Consider the following 25,782-nt stretch of genomic DNA (forward strand, 5'->3'; position numbering starts at 1 on the left):
ATCTGCAAACTTAAGCCTATTGTTTATATTCTTATTTAGATTGTTCAGGTATATTAAAAGGAGCAGTAGTTCTTGACACTGTTCCCTGAGGGATACCACTTTTAACATCAGCTAATTCAGTAAAAGTTTCCCTCGCCATAACTCTTTCCTTTCGGTGTTTGAGCCAGTTTTGTATTCACAATCACACTTCTAGTCTGATCACTAATCTTTCATGTAATACCTTATCAGTAGCCTTTAGAAAACCATAAGTAATATTGTATGCACTTCTCTTATTGTATGCTTTTGTTGATTCTTTATTGAATTCTAGTGTATTTGCGGGGCATGACATTCCCCCTTTTAAACCTATGCTGAAAATGTACTAGTACACTTGCTTCTAAACTGTCTGCTCAATCTTTTCTGTAATAATTGCTTCCAGTAATTTATCTGTGGTGCATGTTATCCTTTCTGGCCTATAGTTACTTGAATAAATCTGATTACTGTTTGTATAGAATTGGATAATCTCTGCTAGTTTCCAGTCTTCAGGAATTTTCCCAATGAGCAGAGATTTTTCAAAAATATGCATCAAGACACTACTGTATGTATTCAGGGAAAAATGTTACCTGGTCCTGGTGTGATTTGTTAATTTTCAGTTGATTTAATCTAAGCAGTGCTTCTCCCAATACAATTTGTAAATCACTAAATACTTTCTTAGAATTCATTGTTAATTTTGAGAGTTTGACTTCTTCACATGTATAAAAAAATGTATGTTCAAACTATTTTCTATTTCACTGTCTTGATAGTCTAGTTCAACTTTATCATTTCTAATATTTATCACCTCCTTAACAGTTGTGTTAATGTTAAAATTTTGAAAGATTCTCTTTGGGTCATCCTTCGACATTTTTGATAAATTCCTGTCCAACTTCCTTTTAGCTTTCCTAAGATCTTTTTAATTGTTATCTGTATATATAATCTTCATTTGGATCTTGATCTTTGTTTGTCTGCAAGTTAATTAGAAGAAGAAGCACTAGATGGCAGTAGAGAGACAGCTAAAACATAGGCATTACATTAAGAATCTCCTCCAGGCTTATACTACTGAAGACTGTAGTACTCCAGTCACACCTCAAAACCGAGACATTCAAACTAAACAAATTGTTGTGCTTTAAATTAACTAAAGAGATCTTCATTTAGATCTTGATCTTTGTTTGTCCGTTAATTCCACGCATGCGTAGACCACCTACCAGTTTAGTACGTTGTTACTCACGGATATCAACAATGTGCCGGAATAACGAAAGGGGTGGTGGACAGTGTTACGCTGGTTAGCTCCTGAGACCTGGTTAGAGAATGAGATTGCCGAAGATAAAAGGTACGTGCCTACGTAACATATGAATGAAAGAAAGACAGTGGGTAAAATGAATGACAACGTATCAGCACATTCCGGAAATTATTATTGTTACGTTGTAGGCGGCGAGTGCTGCGCGTCTCACAGTTGTACCGTGCCTTGCTCACATGTCAGTGAAGTGATCCCTATTTATGCTTTAAAGAGCCTGGATACCTATGTGTCCCCCTTTTATAACCATTGCTCCGTGTATATTGCCTTACTCTTTGGAATGCAAAAAAGCAACCTGCGAGATTGGAGAAAGGTTGAGAAGACATCGTGAGAGGAAACGATAGCGTCGTGAAAATAAGACGGACTGTGAACGGACAGAAGCAGAAATGGTCCTACACCACCACATAATTACGATTTGGACAGTGATTCCGAGTAGGCCGTTCCTATCGAATCAATATCCAAGGGTTTTCTTTTGTAATTTTGTTTTCCTTATAAAAAATCATAACGCTGTGAAACGAAGGGCCCAGTTCACGACTGGCAGCCGCATTTAAACAGGGAGCCCTTCACAGACAACTTTAACACGCGCAACGTAGTTGGGCGCACATGGCTAGTTCTTATATACCTTACAGTTAATTCTAGCAGTCTTACAAACAGTTGTGTTTCCTTATGTATGTTATTTTTTAGCTCCTTTATCCACGATGGAATTCTCTTTAATTATTTACTGCTCCTAAATGTTTGGGATAAACTTGCCCCACATCTCCTCAGCTGTTTACACACCTAAAAGTCTATCCCAGTTTATCTTATTTGGGCTTTGTCACATGTGCTGAAAAGTTGCCCCACTAAATTTTGTACTCTGCCAAAACACTATGAAATGTATTTTATATTATGGTCATTATATTGTGATGGTTCAGTCAGCTCTGTCACCTGAACCCTGTCCTATTTATTACGGAATACTAAATGTAGACAGGCCTCACCCCTGCTTTGGTGATATAACATACTGTGGTAAAAAACAGTAATTGATTACCACTGAAACACCTGCTCTTTGCTCTGCTGTTTGTAAGGCTAGCCTAGTTAATATTAATTGAAGTCCCCCATGACTAAAATATCCCCTTTAAAGCTTTTAATTTTTAATATTAAAAAGATATACATTGAAGTTATTGTCTCAATAAGGGAGTTAATCACATGTAACATTAAAATGTAATTATAAAATTAACACACAAATCATGAAGTAAATACACACTGAATCACAGATTTAATGTAGAATCAACACAAAAGAATGACAAAATAATAATAGGATAGATATATAGACATTTTGAGATATTTAGTTAAAATATAATTAACACATTCTTCCCTTAGGTGGCACAGTAGTGCAGACTGATTAGCACTGCCGCTTTGCTGATCCAGCATGCTAGGTTGAAATCCAGCACTGATTATCTGTTTGGAGTTTGAATGTTCTCCTTGTGCCTCTCTGCTTTTTCTCTGAATTGGAGTAAGTGGGTTTGAGAATGACAATGACTATTATTAGGTTGCCAGAAAACATGCTGTATATGCTTCGAGATGACCACGAACTGTTGCTAAAATCAAATGATATTTCTGGAAGACCATAAGAGAATGTAAAATGGAATTGTAGAGTCATGGTGAAATGCAGTCTACAAAGTCCTCAGTTTTTCGTTTGGTTATCCTCCTTTTCAGAATTAGAAAGGTGGCAGCCTTCTATAGCTGATTTTCGTAATGCTCAACTTATCCTTGAACTTTGTTTGCAATCAGTTTTTCAAGTTTAAATGTTGTCAACCCACTATAAACATTTTAAAGAAATGATGGTCAAGTTCAAAGTTTGTCATGTGCACAGTAAGGGAGCACATTTCTCAACACAGGCATAAAATGGCAGATATCAGTTTGTCAAATTGAAAGAAACGGAATATAAATTCTCTAAACCATCCAAGTCAGTTTACTGAGTTTCTGTATTGCTGCCGCACAAAAATATGCTCTGTTTTTAGCCTTCAGTTTAACAAAGTAAGTTTCAGCCCTATTTAGTTTGAAATAGTTTTACACCAGGAGTGGGGTGTAAAGTAACCATTACCAGAAGACACTGCAATTTTAGTTCCATCCAAAACAATAATGTCAGTAACTTTTCACAGACTATATGTTTACGTCTCGGTAAGAAACATTTACCTTGTGTTTAAAAAAAAAAAAATACATACAAAAATAACTTAAAGTTCAATTAGCCCTGTGTGAGTTGACATGCCAGATTTTCTGTCATTTGACCAATTTGAAAGGGACTTAAATTACAGAGGTCATCCAGTAATAATTATTTTACCAGTGCCCGAATTAGAATAAAATAACTTTTTTTGTTCTTTTGTTTGTGCACACTGAATTGCACAGGGTGAGGAGGTAAGTTGGGACATGTATCCACTTGGAGGACTGAGGGCACGCTGATGTACATAGTTTAAATGGGAAAGTGGGAGGGTGTCCAACTGTACCCGTTGGAGGTGAGAACAGAATATTCATCATATAAATAGGAGATGTTATTGTGGTCTGATGGTACATATACATTAATTATGGGGAAATACTGGTTCAGACTACCACTACCCCACTTCGAGCATTGACTTTACACCATCTCCTGGTGTAAAAACTGACCTGTCTGAATAGAGCTTGAAAATTTATAGAGGTCCTCTAGTAACTATTATTTTATGCCAACATTTGATATAAACCCAGTCCCATCGTACAGTCTGAATATAGGGAAGTTTAAACAAATGTGCCAAAAGCCCCATGTCTTTGTCTCCTGCTGCCAACCTGTGCAATTCTGTTGAAGAGCTGATTACTGTATACCACAGCTATGAAGTCCAGTTAAGAACAATGGCAACAGGTAGGTGACGTCCTATGCATACAACTTTTACAAAATGTAAATGATGAAAAATTTAAATCAATTACTAAGTTACATATTTGGCACAATTATGAGATAGTGATTTAAAAAATTATGTTGACTATTCTTGCAACTAGTAAGAAAGAGTTTTATGAAACAAATGTTCTGGAAATTTGCGTATTAACATTTAGAATTTGTGGGAATGATTAACTTTGTGAGGGATATGTGAAGTCCGCGACAAATTTAAATTTTTTGCTCCCCTCCAATGTTTATGTGGGCAGAATGGTAGCCCTGAGACAGTAGATCTGTGCTGGCATTTGGAAGGTTGCCGGTTCAAATCCTTTAAATGCCAGAAGTGATTCCACTCCGTTGGACCCTTAAGCAAGGCCTTTAATTGCCTCACCTTGGGCATGATGTTAAACTGCATCCAGCCCTGCAAGCAGGTCCTCCTCCAGCTTGCAAGGAGAACTTGGGGTTTGGTGGCAGGACTGGCACTTTAGCCACTGTAAAAAAACCTCACATTGTTCCATTAGATTCGAACTAGTGTGGTGCTGAGGTGTTACCCATTGCATGTCTGCGCACGGGTCCTAATTTGAGATCCTGAGGTGGTTCGTCATATGATGGTCAGCTCATCCAAACAGATTATAAATACTGGCATCCTTCAAGGGACCAACCACAATAATGATATTACATTTAGGAATCAGAAAACAAATATAACAAAAGGGAGTAGGGATTATACCAAGCCCTACAAGACTTGGAGGGTCTGAGAGCCAAATCTTAGATGTCTTCAACAGAGCAACAGCAGAAACAATTGGCTGCTTCAAATTTCTAGTTTACTGTTTAAATAAGATCAGTAGTTTTATGTATATATTCATATGTTTTAGAGTTGTTTTGAGGGTGGAAACTATCCAGGTATTCAACTGTTCAATTTGCCCCAAAGAGCATGTGTAAGGTCAGGTACTGATATTGGATGAGAAGACTCGACTCTCAGTCGGCATTCTGATTCATCCCAAAGATGTTCAGTAAGATTGAGGTTAGGGCTCTGTGCAAACTACTCGAGTTTCTCGAGACCAAACTCATTAAACCATGTCTTTATGGACCTGGTTTTGTGCACTGGAGCTCAGTCATGCTGGAGTAAAAAAAGACCCTGCACAAACTGTTGCTGTAAGTACAGAATTGTACAACATATCTTTGTATGCTGTGGTATTAACAGTACCCTTCACTAGAACTAAAGGGCCTAGCACAAACCATTTAAAACAAACTTTAAAGTAGGCACTATGCAGTCCAGAAGGTAGCGTTTTCATAGTATTTACCAAACCCAGATTCATCCATCAGCCTGCTAGATAATGGAACATGATTCATCATTAAAGCAAATACATTTCCTTTCCTCCAGAGTCTATGGCAATGTGCTTTATGCCACTGTGTCCGATGCTTGACATCATGTATAGTGATCTTAGGCTAGTGGGCAGCAGCATGGCAATTTCATGAATCCCCTGATGCACAGTTCTTGTGCTGATGTTGCATTCAGAGGCAGTATGGATCTCAGTTGTGAGTAGTGCAACAGAGGATAGGCCATTTTTATGCGATGTGCACTTAAGCACTTGGCAGTCTTACTCTAAGAGTTTGTGTGGTTTACCACTTTGTGGCTGAGCTGTTGTTGCTCCCAGATGCTTCAACTTCACAATAATAGCATTTATAGTTGACTAGGGAAGACCTAGCACAGCGGAAATTTCAAATACTGACTTGTGGCAAAGGTGGCATCCTATGGCAGTGTCATGTTTAAAGTTAATGTGCTCTTCAGTGTGACCCATTCCACTGCTGATGTTGGTCATTGGAGAGTGCATAGCTGTGTGCTTGATTTTATACATTTGTTAACAAAGGGTGCAACTGAAGCACCTGAAGTCTGTAATTTAGAGGGTGTCTACACACTTTTGGTCATAAGGCACAAGTAAAAACAATTATTCAGTTTACCTTTATTTCACCTTTGGTGAAACTAAAAAAAACAAAAGTTTGCCCCTATAGGATATTTATGGACTTGTTGCTTCTCCACTATAGCCTGTGCTTGTTTTATTTTAAAATTTAGTATCATTTGTTAGCATAGCGATTTCCTGATAAATACTAAGAGCAAGTTTATTCTCATCTGTAGATAGAACAATGAAATTTGTACTTGCATGTCTTCTCAGAACAGCTGACTATAATACAATACAAAGAAAGTTAAAAATATTAAAAGCATATTAAGCATACTACATATACAGTATATACAATATGTATTTGTAAGTATCGTGTATATACACACATGATTTGTTATGCTATATAATTTGTTCCTGTGTTTGACTGTTCAGCAAACTTATGAGTTATGAGTGGAAACTGTACTAATGGTCCTGCACCATTTGCAGCAAGTGAGGAGAGAGAAAAAAAGCTGCTCAGGATAGCTAAAGTCTTTTAATTTTACTGTTTGCTTTTCTAATGCAAGGAATTTTTTGTACATACCAGCTCGGTGCTGGTAATATTCTGTATCGCCTTCTCCACCGTCCGCAATGCTTTATGATCTTGAGTAAGTACTGTATTGGGATGTGATGCACCTTTTGAGGATGGACTCCACAGTGTACCTGTAGAAGTTAATGAGAACAGATGGAGAAATGCAAGCTGTCCTCAGAAATTTGCCCAATTAAGTTCATCATTAATAGTCACTTCCAGAAATTTAAAGCTGCTCACCCTCTCAACAGCATCTCACTCCAATATAGATAAAATTGTTATGACTTTTTCACTTTCTGAAGGCAATTGACCAACTCTTTGATTTTGTAAACATTAATGGTGTGATTGTTGTCCTGGCACCATTGAATCAGTAGATAACCCTCTTCTCTGTAAACTGTCTCATCATTACTGATGATCAAGCCTATAATGGTGCTTTCATCAGCAAATTTAATAACGGAACGAAGAAGGATTTACAGAAGGGTGCTCAGTGCTGTATTCTGTGGAGTGCTTGTGTTGAAGGTTACTATGGTGGATGTGATGCTGACAATTTTTAAATACTGAGGTCTTTTGGTTAGGAAGCCCAACTCAGGACAAAAATATTTTGCAAGATCCACAATCCAGAAACATCCCTTTCCTACCTGAAACCATTATGCATTTGAGAATAAGTATAATACATGTTTTTAAAGGAAGAAAAGCATGATTTAATAATTGTAATTTATTATCATTGCAACCACAAATTTCAACGTTACTGGGAATGTTTTAACATTATTAAACGATTTCCAAGGGCTGATCACAAAGTCCATAACAAGAACAGAGAGTACATTGCTGTTTTTCACAGCCCATAACAGCATTACAGAAAGCATTGTTGATCATCACAGCCCATAGCAGTGTAATAGACAGCATTGCTGATCATCACAGCCCATAACAACAATTAATACACAGCACAGTACTGATAAATGCACAGTTTCTGTTTGATGTTCCCCTTTCTCTTTCCTGTATCCCCACTGAAGGAAAATAGAAATAGACTTTCAGTTCTACTGTAGCCTACATTAGTATTTTAGATTAGAAGGGGTTATTAGAAGAGCAATATTGTGCTTACTTCACTCAGTGCAATTTCTGACACTCCTGCCGCTCAAGGGGTTTGTAATTGAGCTCTGCACTAGAAACGGCAATCTGACGTTCTGATCTCTTTTGTCTGCTGCTGAATCAGTCTGTTTTGGTAAAACATTTTATTTTTGAGAGTGCAAAGAAAGCCGCCTCACACTCCTATGTGGATGGAAACATTGAGATGATGTGTCTTGTAAGATTGGAGATGTTTGAAAGATGCCCTGCCAATTTCCAAAAGGCCACTATATCTTTCATCTAAAACTGACAGTGAAGTTTATCTGAACCATTTGACTCTGCAAACTCCAGGTCAAGCTGCATAAGTCCAAGCTGGTCACTTATTTACATCATTTCATCAATCTCAGTCAGGAATGGATTGTCACAAGTAGACAAACATTGCCTTGGTTCTTGTGGGTATCTTGATTTGTAGTTTAGCTTGCGCTCTGTTAGCACATCACAGAACTGTGACTGACATGACTGGGTAGCATCTGCATGCATCACCTTCACTTTCTGCACTGTGGAGAAGATTCAGTAATCAGAACCATGGATACTGTGTTTGAGCACATCCAGTTTGCCAGAAAATCCTCTGACAGCTGTGTAGTGTTCATAGTGTTCAGTTTTATTTCTTCCCTGCATCTTGAGGTTAAGTTTGTTCAAATGCTTTGTAATGTCACACAGGAAAGCAACTCTAAGTACTTACTCCAAAAAGCAGGTCCATAAAATGTGCAAGCATTCGTCCCTTAGCCATCTAATCTCAGTGTGCAATACCAAATCCCCACAGTGAGTGTCAAACTCTTCACATAACAGTTTAAAGTTCAAGTGATTCCTTGCACAGGCCATGATGTAATTAACCACTTTGATTACATTTGCCATCACATCATTCAGACTCTTGAACTTTGCAAATAAGGCGTGCTGATGTACAATGCAGTGGTGTGGTATGAGAAAATGCCCTAAACAGCCACTTCATTTTTCAGTGCAGCTTTCAGCAAAGTCATGGCTCCAGCTCTCTTACCAAGCATTTCTGGTGGGCCATCCATTGTGCATGTTGTTATTTTTTTCTGGATCGATGTCAAACTTCAGCAACGTCTCCAGTATAGCATTTTTATCTCCACACCCTTTGTTCCATTTTTCAGTGTAACCATATCAAGCAGTTCTTCTGTGATGTCAAACTCCCTGTTGATTTTTCAGATGAAATTGAGAAATTATGGTGTATCATTGATATACAGGCTTTCATCGATTACAAGGCTGGCAAACTCTGTGGATGACAGTTTGTCCTTAAATGTTGTCCTAGCTACAGTAGAATCCAACAGTTGAATTTTATTTGTCTCTCGTTCCAGTTCTTTTTTTTTGGGAAACAGTGTTGAACAGGCCAGGCAAGCAGTTTGCAATCCTGTACCACTTCTCAGTCAGTATATGGCTTCATTTTGTTTCATCAGTTCATGCATCATGTTATAGGATGCCTCTGTCACCCTTTCAATAATATTATAGGAGGACTTTTTTCTGAGCAGTTTGATTCTATTTGAGTCTTACCCAGCCTTACAGCTCTTAGCTGTCCACCCTTCGGAAAGTTGGTACTGAACTTTGGGTGTTTAGCTTCATGATGGTGCTGCAAATTGGACATTTTAATATGTGAAATGACATAACAAAGCAGAAAGATGCAGTTGTCAAAGGGTTGATTTTTTTCAAGATGTTGACAGGTTCATATATATTTTAATCACTGCAACTTCTGAACAGAGTGTGCTTCTAGAGTGTGGGCAATGGAAGTGGATGAATTAGAAGCCAATGAAGTCAAAAGGCAGTCGTGTTTGGTCTGACTGGAATTTTGTTGCCTGAGTAGTAACAAGTTCACCTGTTTATGCTAGCACAGCCCACAATTCATTTGTGAGTGTAAACTTGTAGTGCATTCATGTGCGATGAGACAAAAAAGAAATTCGAGCCTCCAACTGGGATATTTAACTTGAATGTTTATGAAAGTGGTAACATAATTTATTTAAAAAAAAAAAACAAAAAAAAAAACTAAGTTGTACTACTTTGGTCTAATTCCAACCTATAAAACTATGGAATTTCATGTGGAAGTTTTTGGGTTGATTTAAAACTTCAGGAGCCCAAGTAAACATAGCTTTCACCCTGATGAATCTTCCAAGAGCAACAACTTTTTAACAAGGTTACTGCTGCCATACATACTGTACCACTTTGAAGCTGCAGGTTTTATTTTTTCAGCTTGATGACTATTAATATTACAGTGTAGTTGATGAAGCATTTTGTTTAATTGCAAGGAAACTGTGGATGTAAACATTTTCTGATCTGTGGTCAGTTATCTCATTTCTTGGTGAAAAAGTATCTGAGACTGCATCCTCTGCTAAGCTGATGGTGTTTTGCTGGAACAAAGATGACTACTTCTGTGGATTTACCATAGTATGTACAATTGTTCTATATTAACTATGCTGCTGAGAGCAAAAACACATCTGCAATTCTGAAATAATACTACAGTATATTTTCCTTTCCAATACCTGGCATTTTAGCCCTAGCATAGTGTTATTTTTTTGGTGACCTCTACCGTTTTTTTTTTTTTGTTTGTTTTTATCTGGAATCCAGTCCTAGCATTAAGCTCCAAATGTGACTATGTTCATGCTTAGTTATGTGGGAAGTTCAGTTTAGCTGCAACATGAGGGCTTTTCAGTACAGTGTCAGTCTTCTAGCTAATTTGAATGTTTTGTTATTAGTTATAAAAAATGTTATGTGTAAATTTTTATTTTATTTAAATTTGTACCTTTCTCTTTTATTTTGTTACCAAAATAAATGTTTATATTAAGGAAAAAGAAAGCCATTGGTTGATTAAGTTGTACACTTGGTAGCATTACTGTTTCTGAACACTTTTTAAGTAACTGTTCACATTATACAAACCGTATATGTGCATTTAAAGGTTTAAAATCTTCTAATCTGTAATTATTCTAATTTATTTTTTTGCAAAATACATAGTAATTTTGTTTGAATATTTTGTGGCTGCATATCTCCTGTTTGAGTAATGCACCCAGTATTTGAATGGTGAATGTTTAATGGCAAAAAATATTATATTACCAATAAAAAAGGTTTCTTTATGACAGTGTTCTGTTTTTAAATTTACATTACAAATATCTTAACTCAAGCTTCAAATGTTAAAGGTGCATTTTGGTATGTGTTGTTCAGTTAAAAAGTGCTAAATTCACACAACCAAAGGTAAAAGTTAAAACAACACAACCCCACCATAGCCTTCAGAGGAGTGGCGAATTAAAAAAACACAAAAAGTAAAGGACGGACCAGAATATCTCCAGGAATACAGGGCATAGCACCCCTAGGCCAAGAAAGAGAAATGCTTAGAAAGTGTGGGCGTATTGATTTAAAAAAAAAAAGCCACATCATTTAGTCTCTGCCCACCAAGCCTCCAGTTAGATATGCTGCAAACATTTGTTATTTATCCTTCTATTTGTGTTTTTTATGGTACTCACTGATGAATCAAAAACTTTGTAGAAGATTTGTGTGTTGATTTATTTTAATAAATCATCACAGTATGAAACCATTTTCTGAGCCTAGAAAGTATCTTGAAAAAAGTTTTAAATTTGACCTGTGTGCTGCCCATTGACTATCTCTTGTTTGTGGTAATGTGGTATGTGTATCCAGTAGATAAAATACATTTTTAATGTTACCAGATGCTAGCTATCAGCAATTTATATTTCAAGGTAAATTATTTTGTGAAAATGATTATTACAAACTGTGAATGTGCAGTTTTAAACTTGACTGTTTAAGTGTTCAGTTATGTACACAGTTAAATATCTGTTGCATCAATTTACATTATATGGTGTTTGTGGATAAAGTTGACATCTGAAGCATGCTGTAAATATTGGCTATATAATGAATAAAAATCATGTCTTTCCTCATATACAGCTGTACATACTTCTGTAAAACTGTGTGTTTGCTGTAAGAATACACAGCAAGTATACTTTTGAGTGCAAAAGTCCTGCATCATTTTCTACATAATTATCCAGGCTTCCTTGCATTTGCCCAATTTTTAACCTCATTTCCACTGCGAAAAAATATGAAAACGATTATTGAAATAATTATTAGTTTAAATAGTGAGATGAGTTTTAACTGATATTCTGAACCAGAAAATATTACTATACATGGTACACTTCCTCTTTCAAAATGTCCTGGCAAAGCCTTTTGGGGCACAGCAGCCACATCAAATAGACATTCATTACAAAAATCCTTTACAATGGTTTTGGAGAAACTGCGTATATTGTAGATATGTGGTAACTTAAGAAACATTCAAATAAAATATGTATTACGTTGACAATGGGTAATGTGCTTATACTTTGCATTTTGATTTTTCCCATATTTCAAAATGTAAATAAATATCTATACATATTAAATTAAAAATATATATGAAAACCATTATTTGTTGAAAAGTAACCATATCCTTAAGAACAGAACTCTAACACAGGGTGCTCCTAACATTATAAATGTTTACTGTGATTTAAACTGACACTTGATTATACTATGAAAAGGCTTTATCTACCTGCATTGAGTGTTTGAGCTACTAGGCTTACTGACTGACGCATCTTTGAGGTCACAACAGTTTGCAGCTGTTGTCTTATATTATCCATCACCTGTTACTTCTCCTTGTCAAATCTCTTCTGGGCCCTTTGCCATAATTTTAACTTTGATTTTGTTAGCCATATTCTTGCAGAATTATTTTGCAAATCTAATACTTTGTAACAGATACCTGTATTTGTGAAAGATGTAGTTAAAACTTGATATATGTTATGTTGCATTTTGTTCTGCTTATGATTTTTACAACACATACTTGATTAAATTTTATACTGATATGATTTTTTTTAAATATTTATTTTAGCCTGTTATCATTGATGCTGTTCCAGCACATAATTTGGAAAGGGGTTAATTAAACAATCTAATTCTTTGAATTTAGTTAAAGTTATAATTCTGTGTTTATGGTGTAAATTAATTGTAATAATTTAAATATTGATCATTCAGTATTTAACCAGAATTAAAAGATTTTGATTTTAATACACAGCCAGCTTGTAATTTCATAACTGAATGAGTAATTGCTTTAAAAAAAAAAAAAAACTTGGCCTAATCTTATAAATTATAATTTTACAGTCTTAAGTCAAAATAATGTAAAATTGGCTTTTGTCTAACTAGTAGTATTATAAGGTGTGACTGGTACTATTATAAGGTGTTTGGAATAAGTAGGTTACTATCTGTAAAACTGACCTAAGTCAAAGAGAAACTGAAATGAAAATTTTGCACTGACCAATTTTGTACAATTGCTATATGCCATTAGGGATATCACAAGCATTCAATTTAGGGTCACTAACAATAAGTAAGCTATTAATCTATCAACTATTTTAATGTTTATCAATTTTTTTTTACAAATTTTGCTCAAATAATTCATGTAGGTATACAAATGATTGCTGTATTTGAATTTTTTATTGAACAGTTTAATGTATTGAACTTGAAGGCAAAAGACATGAAATAATCCAGACAACTTTTTTTTTATGAGATGTGTGTGAGTAAGGCACATTTAAAATTTTATGTGAAGTCTCAAAAATAAATGTATTTCTGTCTTAGCTTGAATATTAGAAATCTGAATAAGTGATCATATAAATATGTATGTAAATATACTCTAAAGACTCCTTACATTACACTCTTAAAAATAAAGGAGCCAGCCTTAAAGAGACATCTACATAAGCATTCCAGAAAGAACCTTTATTTAGATCAGTAATAGGAGGTAATAGATTTGTGAAATACCATTGAGTTCATGATTTTAAAAGGACTATTCTTACATACAGTAACAGGCAGATTTTCTTGATTTGTTAGTATGCAACTAGGTAGCAAACTACACATTAAAAAATCACTTTTGCCCACATATTAGGAAACTTTTCAAAGACCAAAGAACAAACTTCACATATAGAGAGTCCTTCCCAAATGTTTTTTTTTTCCAAGAAATGGCTCTATGAGGAACCATAGAACCCAGGAAAGTGATATTAAAAAACAGTATTATTCATTGGTGTTGCCCATACATCTGTAGTGTTATTTATTTTTCTATATTCAAGAGGGCTGGCTCAGCTACCATATTTGGCATAAAGCGAGATAATGATGTTTGCAGAGTATGAACAGATACCAGCTTAAAGCACAAACCAGGGGAGGGCAACTCCTACCTTTTGAAGAGAAGGCTAATGTAAAACCAATGAACTAGCTGCAGTGGATTAAATGAACTTCTGTCACTGTTAATTTTAGCATTTACTACTAAGTTAATTACTTAATTCTGAAGTGGTCACATCTGCACATTTTTTTTAATTTCCTGTAGTTGGTTATTGCCATCACTACTTTTTAACATTTTTTTTTTAATTCAGCCCATGTTTCATTATGACTTTTATATGCAGTTTCTTTGCAGAGCTGTTCTTGTACTTGATTTTTTACTGTTCTTGTCAGACATTAAATGTAAAAATGTAAGCAAGCGTGTTGACAATACAAATGTATATTATCACATCAGTGTAAGGTGTGCAAAGTTAATCCATCAAAAATCCTGTTGTTTGCAATTGAATCAAACAGAAGATCACTAAAAATGTTTCTGCTAAAAATTGGCCTCTTTGCTTCAGACTTGCAATGAAAAGGATGAAGAAGGAAAAAATATTTTCAGTGCAGAGCACTTGATTTGCAGTATTCCAAAATTGGCCTGATTATTGACTATGATTTATTTACAATTGCAGAAAATACCAAAAAATAGCTTAACAAACCAGTTGTTTGTTTGTTTGTATAGGATTCTGTCACTACTTTGTACTTTTCTTTCTCATCCACAAGATGACAGTTAAGGAATCACAAGTTGCCTGCCTTGGCCTAAATATCTGACAAATTGTGGATATGTAACTTTCTCTGAAATGAAGCTAGCAATTACATACAATAGACTAGTCTATTGTATTTACTGTAGATAGCCTGTGCATTAAAACATCTTACTTTAACGACCTTGAAAGTAAAAAAAAGTGGCACCTGGCAAGTGTATTTAGCAGCCTGACTGTATTTAGTTATGTTATCTGAAGAAATACCGCAGTTCTACCATCTGTCCCAATGCTATACACTAGCATGTGGTGTTATGGGTCCACAGCTCGTTGAGAAAAGGCAATTCATTTTAAATAGATAATCACCGCACCCGAGGCGGCTTCGTGAGGGCGTTGTTTAGCGAGCCGCGGGGCAGTCGTCGATGTGGGCGTTTCTCACCGTGTGCACAGGTGAGGAACTGCCCACATTCGTGATTGCTCCCGTGGCTAATGCTACAGCTGTGATGGCCCCTCACGTTTTAAAAAGAAGCGCGAGTCGGTTGTGGGGGGTGTAAGAAACGATCGGAGAGAAAAAGGAAAGGAAAGAGGACGGAGGTTACAGGGAGCGAGGAAGCATGCGGTGCAGGAGAGACAGACACGTGGAGCCGTGCGTGTGGTGAGCGCGCGATCGAGCGCTCATGGGCAGCTGCATGGAAGCTGGGTGTTAGGCCGATACCCAGGCGCTTGAGTTGAGGTTGCTCCCGCTGAGCGACCATGTAGTGGGAGTGATCAGGTGAAAGCGACGGGCCGCAGAGAAGCCGCGGAAAGGCAGCGGAAGTCGGGAGGCTTGGTGGTGGAGTCCCCAACGTGGGCGACCTGGCCGTTGGTGGAAACCAAGTTCTCCGAGGCTGGGATGAGTGCCATACCGGAGCCAGGGATCGGGAGGTCTCCAGTCTCGTGAAAGTGTAGAGGAAGGCAGCTGCAGAGAGCGTCTTGCCTGCTGCTTGGCCCATATGGGATAAGCAGGTGAGACGCTAATAAACGATGCACCGGATTTGTTTGTTGTTTTAAGACTGCTTCCTAGAGAAGATTTTAACCTCTGGTTTTAAGGATTGTTTTTTTCTATTTATTGGTTTTACTCCCACGTTCTTTTATGGATTATTTATTGACTCTTTGAATGAACTGCACTATTTATTTGAACACTTGTTTTGTTGGTTTTTAAATAAAAGCACTACTCATTTTTGCACCACCCCTTGCTCAAGTGTTTATTTGCCTCCACTGACTAGCTCACTCGGTAACATTATCGACGGTGTTGGGTTCTAGGGTTCCCAAAATCAGATGGGAGTGTGGAGCCTGAACCCACATCGTCACATAGCATGAATTTAAGTTCTGCGTTACTAAAAGCACAATTGTTGGATAACTAAGTTAGTGTAAGTGCCTTACTTATGGAACGAGCAAGAACAACTAATCAATTAAGAGTGCAGGAGAACTGAGCGGAGGTGGAAAAAGGACCGGTTGCAGGTTTCTTTTGAAATATTGAGAGAAAGTTGGTCATGTTATCAGAAAGTTTTGAAAGCTGCAAGATAAAAATTTTTTTCTGAAGTTATTGGCTCCAAATCTCACAACCCCCGTGTACTTTTTAACACGTTGAGTTCTGTACTTAATGTTTGTGAACCTGTCTTTCTGGAAGCCACTAGGGAGAAGATTGTAAGCACTAGGGCCCTCATTTCACCACCTTCTCATGATCCATCCATTTTAATACCCTGTTTGGCTGTATTTGACCATTTTGAGCCTGTCACTCTTCCCTCTTTACAGCAGCTCATTTTCAGTATGAAGCCGTCTGGCTTCCCCTTTGATGTTGTCCCTCCTCGACTTCTTAAGGAGGTCTTTTTTACCTTGGGTCCTTCTATTCTTACAATTATTAATAGTAGTTTAACTTCTAGTGTGGTGCCTAAAAGTTTTAAACATGCTGTTGTGCAACCACTGCTGAAAAAAACGGGTCTGGACCACTCTGTTATGTCTAACTTTAGGCCAATTTCCAAACTACCTTTTTTGTCCAGACTCTTGGAAAAAGTCATCTATACCCAACTGAAGTCCTTTCTGGACAAACATGCAATTCTGGAAGTGTTCCAGTCTGGGTTTAAAACTCACCACAGCACTGAGTCCTCTCTGTTAAGGGTTTTTAATGATATTCTTTTAATAATGGACTCTGGTGACTGTGTACTACTTATGCTTTTGGATTTAACAGCAGCCTTTGACACGATAGACCATGAGATCCTCATCTCCAGGCTGGAGCAGTGGGTGGGCATCACAGGTTCAGCTCTCCAATAGTTTAGGTCCTATCTCTCAGATAGACATTTTTGTGTCAGTATTGATGATTTTACTTCCACCTCTGTTGCCCTCCCCTGGGGGGTACCACAGGGCTCCATCCTGGGACCTCTTCTGTTCTCCTTATACCTTCTGCTACTCGGCGCTATTTTTCGGAAAAACACTGTATTTCTTTTCATCTTTATGCAGATGATTGTCAGGTTTATTTCCCTCTGAAGTGCCAAGGCCTATGTTCTGCCTAGCCCCTGCTTGACTGCCTTATAGACATAAGGAGTTGGATGGCATTAAATTTTCTTAATTTTAATGAGAACAAAACGGAAGTCATGCTGTTTAGATCCAATAGCACCAGCGGGACCCCCTGCATCGACCTGTCCACTGTGGCTCAATTTGAGAAAACCACAATCACAAATTTAGGTGTGAAAATGGATCCAACTTTGAAACTTTATAGCCATGTGAACGCAGTGGTAAAATCTTGCTTTTTCCAGCTGAGGCGGCTGTCAGAAATCAAGCCTGTCTTGTCTAAGCGCAACCTTGAAACAGTGATACATGCTTTTTTAACATCTTGTCTAGATTACTGCAATGCGCTTCTTTTTGGAATTAGCCAGGCCTCTATTGCTTGCCTACAGCTGGTACAAAATGCTGCTGCTCGATTTTTAACTGGCACAAGAAAGCATGAGCATGTTACCCTGATTTTGGCTTCCCTTCACTGGCTTCCAATTCGTTTTCAAATTCATTTTAAGATCCTTGTATTTGTTTTTAAATCCTTTAATGGTTGTGCCCCTCTTTATCTGTCGGAACTTCTGCACCTTTATGTACCGTCTCGCTCTCTCAGGTCAGCAGACCACATGCTTTTATGTGTTCCCAAGGCACGATGCAAACTCCAAGGTGAACGAGCCTTTTCAGTTGCAGCCCCAAAACTCTGGAACAATTTGCCGTTGCACGTTAGGCAGGCTCCTTTGCTAGCTGCATTTAAATAATTTTTAAAAACACATTTTTACTCTCTGGCTTTTAACTGAGTATGGGATGTTGGCTAACTGTATATTTTTTTTATTAAGAATCTCTTCAGTTCTTATGTGCTTATTTGTTTGTGTTTCTGTTTCATTTAACCTTTGGTTTTGTGTGTCTGATATGCTGTGTTTTTGTTGTACAGCACTTTGGTCAGCCTTGACGTTGTTTTTAAAGTGCTTTATAAATAAATAAATTAGGAAAATATAATTGCATTAATTATTTTGTGCTGATTAAACAATTACATTGAATAATTGCAGCAGCTTTAAATCAAGTTACTGACATTTCAAACTAGTGGTTATAGAGAAGGGTTCTTATTTTTATAACATGTTAATTTAACTGTTTCCTAGGCTGAGATCAGGTTTGAGACTTTTGATTAGAGAGTGATGTCTTTCTCTTTGATGTGAATACTTACTTAATGTAATTGTCAATAAAAGCCTTTGAAACTTGAAATGCTTGTAATTATACTTCAGTATACCATAGAAACATCTGACGAAAAGATCTAAAAACACTGAAGCAGCAAACTTTGTGAAAACCAATACTTGTGTCATTCTCAAAACCTTTGGCCATGATTGTGTTATAGATTTTGGAGGAGGTATTAAAGGAATACTCCATCCAAAAACAATATTTTTATGTTACTTTACCCCATGTCATTTTTAGTGATGGCTGACAAAATAATGTAATCTCCTGCTTTTAAACAGAAGGGAAAGAAAAAAGTTTATTTTCGAACTAAACATAATGCTATCCAGTACTGCACAATGGCAAACATTGTGAAAAACATGCATGGAAAAAAATAAAAAAATGTTACTTCCATTGCAAAATTGGTTTGTCTGTTTTCTGTCCAATACATGATAAACACTTTTTTTTTCATGGGTCGAGGTTGATTTGTTTTGAATCTAGTTTTTTTTAAAGTTGATTTGCTTGTATGGAATGTTATTTGATTCTAATAAAATTTAATAAAATGTTTAAAAAAAAACATACATTTTTTGTAATACTATTGTTAAATTTGTACTTCAGGATAAATCAGTACACATTACAGATAAGAACCACATTACCATGATGCTGCACTTCTGAATTAAAGACAGGACTATTGACCAGTGAATGAGGGGAAGAGGCGGATCTTCATTTCAAAAGCCCAGTTTTATGGGAATGCATTTTGTGATTGATGTGCACTGATTTTTCCAAACAATGTGCCTGAAAGCACAACGTGTCTGAAGTATATCTTAAAAGGTCATTAATTAAACCACTGAAACCTATTGTGCACATTAGCTATGCTTTAAATTGGGGAATTGGATAAATCATTTTATGTCAATGGTTTGATATTTTGTTTGTCTTAATGCTGATAACATTAAACTGGCACAAGGACAACCAGGACAGTTATGCTTTTATGTTGTCTCAGGTTACTGGAACACTCTGCACTCTTGGTATCTGCTGAAACTGCCAGCCTGCAGGGAAAGTAATAATATAACACTATATTATGCAAATGCTCTTTAAATACCTTATGTTCAGACCATACGTAGTCTACACTATTAGTTGCCATCTTTGCAGCTGCGCAAAATTTGACATACTACTTTATCTTATTTACAATCACTATACTGAGAGTTTCAACACACTGATGTGTTGTCACTTGCCTAGAGTGTACTGGTATGATCAATATTTCAGTTCTTGAAATTATTTTTGACACTTAACAGTCAATGTTACATTTTGTTTGATAGTCATTTATGTAATGTTACCAATAAGTTGTCTCAATTTATCAAATTGATGATTGTTTTTTACATTAACTGATTTAAAAATAAAGTTCCTGCTGTGAGTTCTTTAGATTAGTTAAACTGAACTGTCTTTACAGTTTGTGAATAAAAATTAATTTTCATTAAAATATTCAATTTAGTTACAAGGATGAACTATAAATGTAAAATCATGCAGAAGTTGAAGCTCTGGTGGTTGTGTTTGACATTATGATGTGATGTTGTGATACTTTTTTGACCACAAATCTACTGAAGGAAATTAATCATATTGCCCCATATTTCCTCATCCTTCCTGTTTGCTAGTTTGTATTCTCTGCATTCTCACTTTTCTCCCACATCCAAAAAGTTCATGTGTGTTAATTAGCAACTTCTTTCTGATATTTTAGTAATGAGTGTGTGCGTGCATGCATATCTTTGAACTGGGATGGTGTCTAGAGCTTCCACCAAGGAGGGAATGCAAAAATCATGTTCCCCTTTTTATGTTTTGTTTACTTGTGTTGTTCCTACTCCTCTTCAGACAGTACCCAACCAGAATTAACACACCCACTATTAATTCAATGTTTAGAAGGTTTTCAAAGTGAAGTTTATAGTGGCGCGTATTTGTAGACTGCAGTACAAACTCAGAAAGATGTGCTTTGAGTGTTAACTTATAGAAATCAATATATCATATTTTTCTGTCCTTAATGGCTACTTGCAGCTATAGCTAATCTAAAATATGGAAACTGGAAACAGTTGGAAATTGCTGGCTAATTATTGTGTAAAACCACAGAGTAATTGAGCATGTGAAATTTTAATACTGCCACATCAGTGACAAAGGGCAAGGGTTTTTTGACTGACTAACTTTCAGACCCACTACTCACCTGCCAGCTGTGTTTTTGTATACAACATGAATTTTTCAAAATGTATGGAAGATTCAGTATGATTGAAGTTCATTCTTTACATTTTAGCCCACTTTATAGGCAACTCTAGAAATCCACACCTTCTGTCAAACAATTTGGGATGGTCTTGTGGCTAGCATGCCCAACTTATGAAGTGAAGGTGATGAGCTTAAAACTCAAATGTAGAAAAACTTTATAGCGGAACAAATCAATGCCACAAAAACTATACATTCTGGTAATTTATAAAAACAAACAAATTGTATTTAAGTTCAGCTACTGTGACTACTGTATTTAAAATGTTTGAACTGCTAAAGCTGAAAGGTTAAGCTTTGGATTAAATTCAGAATCCAGTAAAGTCCTAATTGTGCATGCTAAATTTTGTGAGCTCCCTGGTAGTGATTTCACCTTTAAATACTTTAAGGTTTATAAGGTCATAGCTGAATAGACGGAGTTCTACCAAAACCCAGTTAACTCTTTAAGACAAATGAGTCCAAATTGTCCACAAACTTTAATCAGAATAAACCTGTTTGCTCTTAAGTTGCACAATTTTTTTTTTTTTTTTAACTTCAGACACAAACATGCACAGATACTTGGACACAGGGACACATCTCTTTTCAAAAATGTTCAAAACACATTCTTTTAAAAATATTTTTTTTTGTCTTTTTTCCCCATGAAAACAATGTTTCGTCCATATGTGCAATCAATCAACCAATTAAATAAACAAAACATCTTTCAACATATACTGACTCCTGATGACTGGTTTCAAATCAGGATTTAAGTTATACTACGAGGTGTTAAAAATACTACACTAGTAGCTTTTAGAAAAGTCATCTGCCTTTTTTCAAAAAAGAAACTGAGTGGTTAACTTTTAGATTATGTATTCAGAATTCTATTTGTAAATATCGATTTCCATTTATTTATTTTTAGGAAGCATCAGCAATTCAAATAGTTTATTCAATTTCAATGCTTTTATTTGTTGATTATTTCTACTGATGATCATAAGCCTACCACAAGCTTAAATCTTCAGCATCTTCTTTTACATTTCATAACTGTTCTTGTGAAATTTAATATTTCTTTTGTTGTTGGTTTTTATTTTTAGGTTGTTGGAAGAGGTGCCTTTGGTGTTGTCTGTAAAGCCAAATGGAGAGGAAAGGATGTGGCTATTAAGACAATAGAAAGTGAATCTGAAAGAAAAGCTTTCTCTGTTGAGGTAATAAAAGGATTTCTAGGAGTTTTTAAAACTTAGAGACTTTTTAGTGGAATATTTATTCTGCCTTCTATCAATGATCAAGTGCTTGCACATCACAGAAAGCTGGTAGGAGCAAGCAAGTTATGTTTTGGATCTGAGGCATTTATATTATGAACCCAGATTTTTTTCTTTTTCTTTTTCCCGAAAGGGTGTCTATTTAACTGTTTTTAAAACAACAAATGTCCTGATATTCTAGCAGCAATGTACACAAGGCACACTCGTTCATACCTTTACATTTACATAAGATCAATTTACACTCTAGCTTTAATTTAAAAAATATTTATTTTTAATCTTTACAAATTTGTTTGATGCTTTATAGTAGTTTGTACAATAAAAGATATTTAAAGTTGATAACAGTGGGCAGAATGCCAGTCTGTTTTGGAGAGTTAATGTAAAAGCACATTTGTTTGGGTTGCAATTTATATTATTTTCAATTGAAAAAACCACACCACAGTCTTGCTATTAAAGTATCTAGCAAATTTGATTCCTTTTTAAAGGCCTGTTGTCTATTCATTTACACATTTAAAGCTTTTTCCTACATAATAGGATTTTTTTTTATATGAAGCAATTTTAACAATAGGGTGTCTGTAAATGCTATGAAAGTACATCCCAAGCGGACAGAAAGCAAAGTTCTGCCTCATTGATTTAGTTTAAACATAAAAGTTTGTAAATTTTTGATTAGATAGTAGCTGAAATGTTTTTGATTATAAATGTACAATTTCACAGTTCTGCGTTTGGATCTCAGTTAAGAAATCTGTAAGTTTGGAAGGTATTGCATCTCATCATTAGCACTGGGTAGCAAATGCAGCATAATTAAAGTGAAATTTGTATATAATGGATTTATAGAGGATTAAAATAATCTTTCCAGTTTACAAATGCAGAGATGTATGTTCAGTGCACTATAGGGCTTAAAAAGATGGCATACTGTATATAAAACTGTTAGATATATTTCTGTATCTCTCTTATCCATAATGTGGGTGGGAAAAAATATTTCTATTTAATATAAAATCATATCACCAAATCTTTACTTTTTTTCTCTTTAAGATTCTCATTTGGGATTTTCTTTATTGATAGATTTCTAGACAGAAATATTCTTAAATTGTTCTTGTGCTTATATTTTTTATGGGCTTTTGCTTATAGTTGAAACAATGATTCGCTTTTGACCATAACAAAGTTTGAGTTTGTCTGTTTATTCATATCCGGTACATCAAAAAATAGTCATTTTTGGTAGCTGAAATTAAAGTTCAGCTTGTCTCTATTGTTTATATTAAGGGATTCTATTGTGATAGACCTGCTCTGGGTATAAGCTTTTCATACTTTAGCAAGGTTGTTGCCCATTTTGTGGCTGCCACTGCACTAAGCATTAGTAAATAAAAATAGATGATTATGAACTATTACTGGTGTACATAAGAAATGCACATTTAATAATAAAAATACAATTTTTGTGTAGTAAACTTTTTTTATTGTTAAAATGTATTAGGGTTTGAAGTTTAGAAAAAAAATAATTTTGATTTAGGTGTGAATAATAACTATGACAAATAGTAATAAACAATATGTAAGAGGAAAATTTAGTCTGTGGAAGACATTTCTGTACCAATATAAGGCATTGAAAGTTTGAGATATGCGACCAACAGAAGTTTATAATTCTCATGATTTTTTTTTTTTTTTTTTTTTATAAAGTCCTCTTGAGTCAGCAGTCAGATGCAGACTAACATCCTTACATTCTAAAAATCTATTACCTCAAGCAAGCCCACAATGCTGGTGGTTTTGCAAACATATCAGTCTGAGGTGTTCAGTTGGGATGGATATTAGTACTAATGTCCTGATTCAATTCAAAATGTCCCAATTCGAACCAATAACAATTTTATATTGATTCAATTAGTGTGCACTGATATATTTGAAAGGCTAGCTTTTTTTAACAGATAACTTAACCTTGCATAGAGAACAAAATATGTACTGTGATGAATTTTGACCAAAGAATGCATGGGATCAGAAAAGTGACAACAGCTTTTAACATATGTTCAAAAAATTTTTCAAAAACACAAAAGTTCTTCAAACGAGAAACAGTTTAGTATGACTTGCAATACTCACTTCTTAGACAGACTAAGATTTTTATGTAAGAAAAGTAGCAGGTCTGTGTGTTTCTGGCAAGAGGCAACTTCTGTGTGCAGTAAGAATATTGTATTGCCAGCTAAAGAGAGAACCCTCTCAGCAGGGCCAATGGTCCCAGGTACACAAAGGTAGTGCTTTGCTTGTTGGAACAAAAGTGGATACTTCTCCTCATGCATTCTCCAAACTTTCAGTGGATTTTCAGAGAGTGGAACAGATTTCACATCTCTTTATATGCTCATTTCCTCTTGAACCCTAACTGCAAGTGTGTTGTTTAATGATACTGCAGGCTCTGGTTCATAGGCTGCCCCAAGGAGATCCTCCAGTGCGGAGGAAACCTTTTAACTTTTTGTGGAGTATGGACAACATCAGGGACTTTGCCTGGATTAACAGTGCTGATCTGCTGTACAAGTATAATCACTCCAACACCTGGAGAACCATCACTTTCTTGCCACTAAGTGAGAAAATGATAGAAAATGAAAACAAAAATAATCTGCTGAAAACAAGGGAAATCACAAGCTTTATGTGCTATATTATAGCCCCATCTGAATGCATTTTATGACAGTATTTTGCCTGTTGTTGCTTTAAGTGGTAAGGATAAATGTCAGTAATGTTTTATTTAAAGCGTGTCTACATAGTGACTTTCTAACATATGCATAAGCATGGAATGACATTTAAGAAGCAAAACTTGATTAGTAGTGAACAGTTAACATAAGTACAGTATTAAGAAGCATAAATTTAACAAATGAGGAAAATATTTATCCCATCACGCCTGTTTAGTTGTCCCAGTATTTGCAAGATGTAGAACAAAATACTACTGCACTTTTTAAAAAAAAAAACAAAGTTATTCACAGCACTACACTCATTCAGAATTCACCATAATTTAACAAACATATGTATTACCACATCAGAGTCCACTCATAAAATGTGGGTGCTTGCAAATATTGACATAAGTCATTATAAAAAATGTTATTCGGTATCTGTTCTTGTGTTTTGAATCTTTGTTTAGGCATTATTCATCTAAACTTTGATCCAAATTCATTCCACTGTTTCACATTTAAACTAATCTTTAATTTGTTGAAATTAAAGATGCAGCGGGAAGACTCATGACTTTTTAAAATTCTACAACTTGCACATATCTTTAGTTGGCTCAAGTATAGCAGTCATATTAGTCAATCTTAAATGTGTCCTAACTGTCCTCCTCAGACAAAAAAGGAAGTGTTTTTAAAATAGGATCTAGAGCTGATGCTTTATACTGCATGTTCTTAACCTCTGTCAATCTAAAGATCTCAAATAAAAATGTCACCACGACATAAAATGCACACATGCATATTCAAACAGCTTTTTAGTTTCACTAGTCTTAAGATTGTCTGAAAAAAGCATACCTCAATGTCAAGTCGCCATGAATAGCAGATTTGAAGTCTTTAACAGTTGTGGAGTCACCGGTACCAACACACTTCCTCTGAAAGTGAGGCTTCATAGGCATTACAACGGATAAGGTTGGGGATCCCTCTTCAGACATAACTGGCATGGCTGATTTAATTAGCCATACATCTAAATCTTCTGCATATGTTTTTCAGGTTCTGTAAGAGTGCTGAGGTCATTTTTATTCTTGTGCACTTGAGTGAAAGCAGATCTGCTGAAATGGCTGGCTGTTGTTGTGTGTTGGCAAATCCAATAAACCTTGCTTATCTTTAAGCACATGGGTAGCTGTACTGCTTCAGTGGAAAAAGTTTGCAACACACCCCACCTGGCCAAGTAAGCAGGTAATGATTTGAATTTACAGAGCACTCTGCTATGCCAAATTGAGTGCGTGCACAAAACAGCCAACATGAACTAGCTCCAGAAGTCCTCATAGATCATATTAGTGCCGTTTTCAGTCACTTTGACTGGCTGCCTGTCTTTTAT

At 35.8% G+C, this 25,782-nt stretch overlaps 1 protein-coding gene across 2 annotated transcripts in view; it reads left to right on the forward strand.

Moving 5' to 3' along the window:
• map3k7 (mitogen-activated protein kinase kinase kinase 7) overlaps nt 1–25,782 on the forward strand; it is a 117,697-nt gene that overhangs the window by 9,132 nt on the left and 82,783 nt on the right. For both annotated transcript variants that reach the window (XM_039747977.1, XM_039747978.1), the window contains exon 2: nt 21,616–21,726. In XM_039747977.1, the coding sequence (XP_039603911.1) occupies nt 21,616–21,726 (111 nt within the window). The remainder of the gene's footprint in view (nt 1–21,615; nt 21,727–25,782) is intronic.

Source organism: Polypterus senegalus, chromosome 3 (assembly GCF_016835505.1).
Source record: "Polypterus senegalus isolate Bchr_013 chromosome 3, ASM1683550v1, whole genome shotgun sequence".
Classification (NCBI taxonomy): Eukaryota; Metazoa; Chordata; class Cladistia; order Polypteriformes; family Polypteridae; genus Polypterus; species Polypterus senegalus.